The 3,953-nt window shown below is 34.9% G+C and overlaps 1 protein-coding gene across 4 annotated transcripts; it reads left to right on the top strand.

Annotated features, from left to right (window-relative positions):
• The first annotated feature begins 783 nt into the window (after positions 1-783).
• LOC131950092 (uncharacterized) lies at positions 784-3,625 on the top strand. 4 transcript variants are annotated; one of them, XM_059312137.1, is made up of 5 exons: positions 784-837; positions 1,818-1,929; positions 2,044-2,193; positions 2,233-2,255; positions 2,486-3,625. In XM_059312137.1, the coding sequence occupies exons 3-5, from the start codon at positions 2,063-2,065 to the stop codon at positions 3,415-3,417; spliced, it is 1,086 nt and encodes a 361-aa protein (XP_059168120.1). In that variant the 5' UTR covers positions 784-837; positions 1,818-1,929; positions 2,044-2,062; the 3' UTR covers positions 3,418-3,625. The 4 variants fall into 4 exon arrangements, with proteins under 4 accessions (XP_059168120.1, XP_059168119.1, XP_059168118.1 ...); XM_059312136.1 differs by having other exon boundaries at positions 2,028-2,255; XM_059312135.1 differs by having other exon boundaries at positions 784-839; positions 2,049-2,255.
• The last annotated feature ends 328 nt before the right edge of the window (positions 3,626-3,953 follow it).

Raw genomic sequence — 3,953 nt, 5'->3', positions numbered from 1 at the left:
TTAAATGGATAAAAGAAAGGCGAGGCGATTCGGTGCCGCGAGTAATGCTGTTTTTTTCCTTTATGCAGTTATTTAACACTAAAAAGCCTACACGTTTTTTAAATAATACTTTTCGCACCAGATTTTCAGTATTTATTCTTCTTGTAATAATACACTTTTTTCACTAGAGATATATGATGGGTTTTATATAACATTTTTTTGAATACGCACATTTTAAAACTTTCGCAAACTAAATGGAGTGCAATTATTTGGACCTTGTAGAATTCCGAACAGTAGATCTATCATAATGGCTTATGACTTACAGAGGAGCTACATCTAAAGACACAGAAAATACAATTTTTTTAATGAGAATTATTATCTCAAGGACATTGCTTTCTGTCATGGCTGTTATATTGGCCAAGCATATTTGACAGAAAGGCTTATATGACACAGGCAAAAAAGAAAAAAAATGATTAAGCAATACGTTAATAACATACCTACAGAGATTCAATAATTATTTCTCACGAATAATGATTTAAAGAGCACATAATCACCAACTTCCAATAGGGCATATTTTTACCACAAAACACATGACACTCGCAATGACGGCCTTGGGACTGGAGCCGCTTAGCCCTATTCCCCACACTCAACAGTAACTTCTTATTTTTCCCATTCACTTAATTCAGATCTTGTTTACTTCATGTTACATCTCGGATATTGAAATTGTAATCATTCTACAAAACTTTATAATTTAACTTCTTAAATGTTTTTTATAACAATAATAGTTACAATTGTTCTGGCTATCGAGAGCCGATCTTCATTTCTGGCAGTTTGGTCTCAACTTTTTGGTTACCCAAGGTGTACGATCTCAACGATCTAGATATCTAGATTTCTAGATCAAGTTCTAGTTTTGCTGATTTAGAATTTAGTGCTATGCACCATTGAAAAATACGATGTTCTTTATAACTCTAGACTAGATCTGTTTAAATTTTAAAATTAAAATAATTTAAATTCTATTTTAGATCTAGATTCTAGACTCTAGATCTAGTTCTAAATCACGTTGAAACGCGGAGAATTATGTAATATGTAGATCTAGAATCTAGATCTAGATCTAGAATCTAGGACTAGATTAGATATTTCTAGAATCTAGAACTCTACCTGAGTCACACTAGAGTGGCATAAACTGCTCTATACTTAGTATACTAGTATTACTAGACTATAGGCCTAACTATAATAATTATAGGATTTATAGTATAAGTTAGTATAAAAGCCTATAATAAAGTCTATCTATATTTAATTAATCTATTATTTAATTATATGTATTATCTACTAAATCTAGATTTTGTCATTTGATAGAATAATACAGCGTCTAAAAGTTCTAGATCAAGTAATTTATAGAGTTTAGTTCACTAGTTACTGAGTTAGTTCAACTGCAGTAGATCTAGAATCTAGTAGTAGGTAGAGTTAAGTTAAATAAGTTGATAAAAGTTAAATCTATTCTAGTTAATAGATCTATGTTCTATGCCTAGAATCTAGATCTATGTCAAGATAAATTAGGCATATTTATTTAATATTTATTAAACACAAAATCATAAAGACAATTCAATGTTAATTTGGGGCAAGCTAGTAAATTATATATGGTCTAAGAATGTATTTAGAATCTAGTAGATTTTAATCATAATCTTCTAAAGGTGACCATCATACTGAGTTCTGTTTGCCATATTATTGACCAGTGGCTATTTTTATGTAGTTTGTAAAGAAACACAGGTTGATGGCTATTAAAGCTACCATTTTGACTTAATACATTAAAAAAAGCCAAACTATTTCTAACCATACAGAGTGGCTGCTGGATGTGATGTGAAGGTCAAGGTTATTTCAATCAAACAGCTGCGACAGATGACCATAAGACTACTGTAAAGGCCAGTAGAGATCTGTCACATCAAGTTACAGGTAAGTTTGTTAATTATCATTTAGCTTAAGTGTACAGCCATGGTTTAGTGCTGATGTAGACAATGTGTCAAATCTTTGTGTTGTGGTTTATGTAACAGAAATTAACTTGGATAGTCTAGGTGAACACAACAGTATGGCTAGTGGAGAGGATACTCTAGATGACCACAACAGTATGGCAAGTGGAGAGGATAGTCTAAATAACCCCAACAGTATGGCTAGTGGAGAGGATACTCTAGATGACCACAACAGTATGGCTAGTGGAAAGGATACTCTAGATGACCACAACAGTATGGCCAGTGGAAAAGACATCTCAACATATTTTACAGGTACTGTCCATTTGTTTGGAAATATATTAATAAGGTGTCTACCTGCATGCTTAAAATATTTTATGCTGATAAAGTTCTTGTGTTGGAACATTCTGTAGTTTAAAATGTTTACTGGATGAGTATCTTAATATGGTGATGGTTGTGACAGTTGGAAATTGTAGATAGTTATCTTGTTTTGTTTTTTCAATAACATTTTTACAGTAATAAAATTGTTTTGTTTACCCTTACAGGTAGACATGAAGTACAAGAATGTCTTGTAGGTGAAGGTGAGGAAGATCTACCCATACACTTGGCAAACTGTGAGAAAAATCCTGGCCATAAAAACTTTGTGCCTGTTAATCAGTTAAGTCTTGAACATTTTCCTTCTGGTCACCAAGACAACGATGTGCGCAACTTCACAAAAGCTCTGGCTGACCTAACCATCAGGATAGCCGTTAAGTTCACCAGTCCAAACAGACCAGAGCTTGTACCAGACACTAAAGATCCATATCCTTGCTACAACACCAGGGGACAGAACTCACTGAGGACAGGGACTGGGAGGGTGGTGAGGGTGACCAAGTACACAGAGGGAATGGACCAGGCATACCCTCCCTACAGAACTTGTCCATGTCCTAAATGTGACCACTCGAACAAACCCAGCAAAAATTGGTGGAGGGTTGTTGTGATGTCAGCATCTCATGTGGTTTTTGATAAAAGTGAGGCAAGACAATCCAGCTGCAGGTTGTGGTTTGATGATGAGGAAAGTCCAGTGGTCAAGATTTATGGGTGGGATGTGGATGTGTCAGACACTGAAAGAGACACGTGTTTGTTGTATTGTGTGACACATGACGCAGATGTAGGTTATAAACTGGAGGATATTGTGAGGTTGTTTAATGGTCTATTTCTTAAAGTATGGGACAATTACAGGAGTTGTAAAGATGTGGACAAGCTGACCATTATAGTGTCACATCCTCATGGCTGTTCTAAGAAGGTCTCTATTGGTCACTGGGTACACAGGCAGGAGGAGGGGGGTATCAGAACCAGGTACACGTACACTACATCTACCTGTCCAGGTAGCAGTGGGGCTCTGGTCTACAGATTGGGGTGTGCTTGCTCTGGTCATTCTCACATTGGAGCTAACTCTGGTGGATTAAATTATAGTGGGGTGTGGGTAAACTTGTAGTTTGCTTGTATATGGCGTCTATCTGATGTCAGCAATTACATATTTATCCACATTGTTTCAGAACTGTATTGTCTTTGAATTGTTCTAATTAGTTTCACATTAGTTTTATTTACGAAAAAGTTTTGAAAATGTTTAAAAGAATTTTGAAAAAAATTTGTGTTTATAAAAATGTTTATAAAAATATTTACAATAAATTGTTTCTACTTCTCTTTTTTGTTTGTGTGAGATTTTTGGTCTAGCGACCATAAATATTGACGTAAGTTTGGATCTAGCGACTCTCAATATTAACGCCAGCAACATCTTTACATCAATCAAAATTTTGGTGAATCATTGGTCGTTTCTGGATAGACAGGTCATTGGTAAGTTACAACGGCCAATGTCAAGTTACAACACTTGATGTTAATTTACACCATTCAATGTTAAGTAAAAACAGTCATTAGAAGGACTACAGTGTCTCTGTAATGACACAAGTCTATTTCGACGCTTTAGTAAGACGACTTCCCTGGTCACTCATAAACCATTAAAATTAATGCACA

This window comes from Physella acuta, unplaced genomic scaffold (genome assembly GCF_028476545.2).
Source record: "Physella acuta isolate Inbredline_101_S28 unplaced genomic scaffold, ASM2847654v3 ptg000736l, whole genome shotgun sequence".
Classification (NCBI taxonomy): Eukaryota; Metazoa; Mollusca; class Gastropoda; family Physidae; genus Physella; species Physella acuta.
This window is presented reverse-complemented; position numbering and strand designations above follow the sequence as displayed.

Coding starts and splice junctions, on each gene's coding strand:
- LOC131950092 (XM_059312136.1), top strand. CDS start 2,063: ATGGCTAGTGGAGAGGATACTCTAGATGACCACAACAGTATGGCAAGT. Junction 2,256..2,485: donor CATCTCAACATATTTTACAG/GTACTGTCCATT, acceptor TTACCCTTACAG/GTAGACATGAAGTACAAGAA.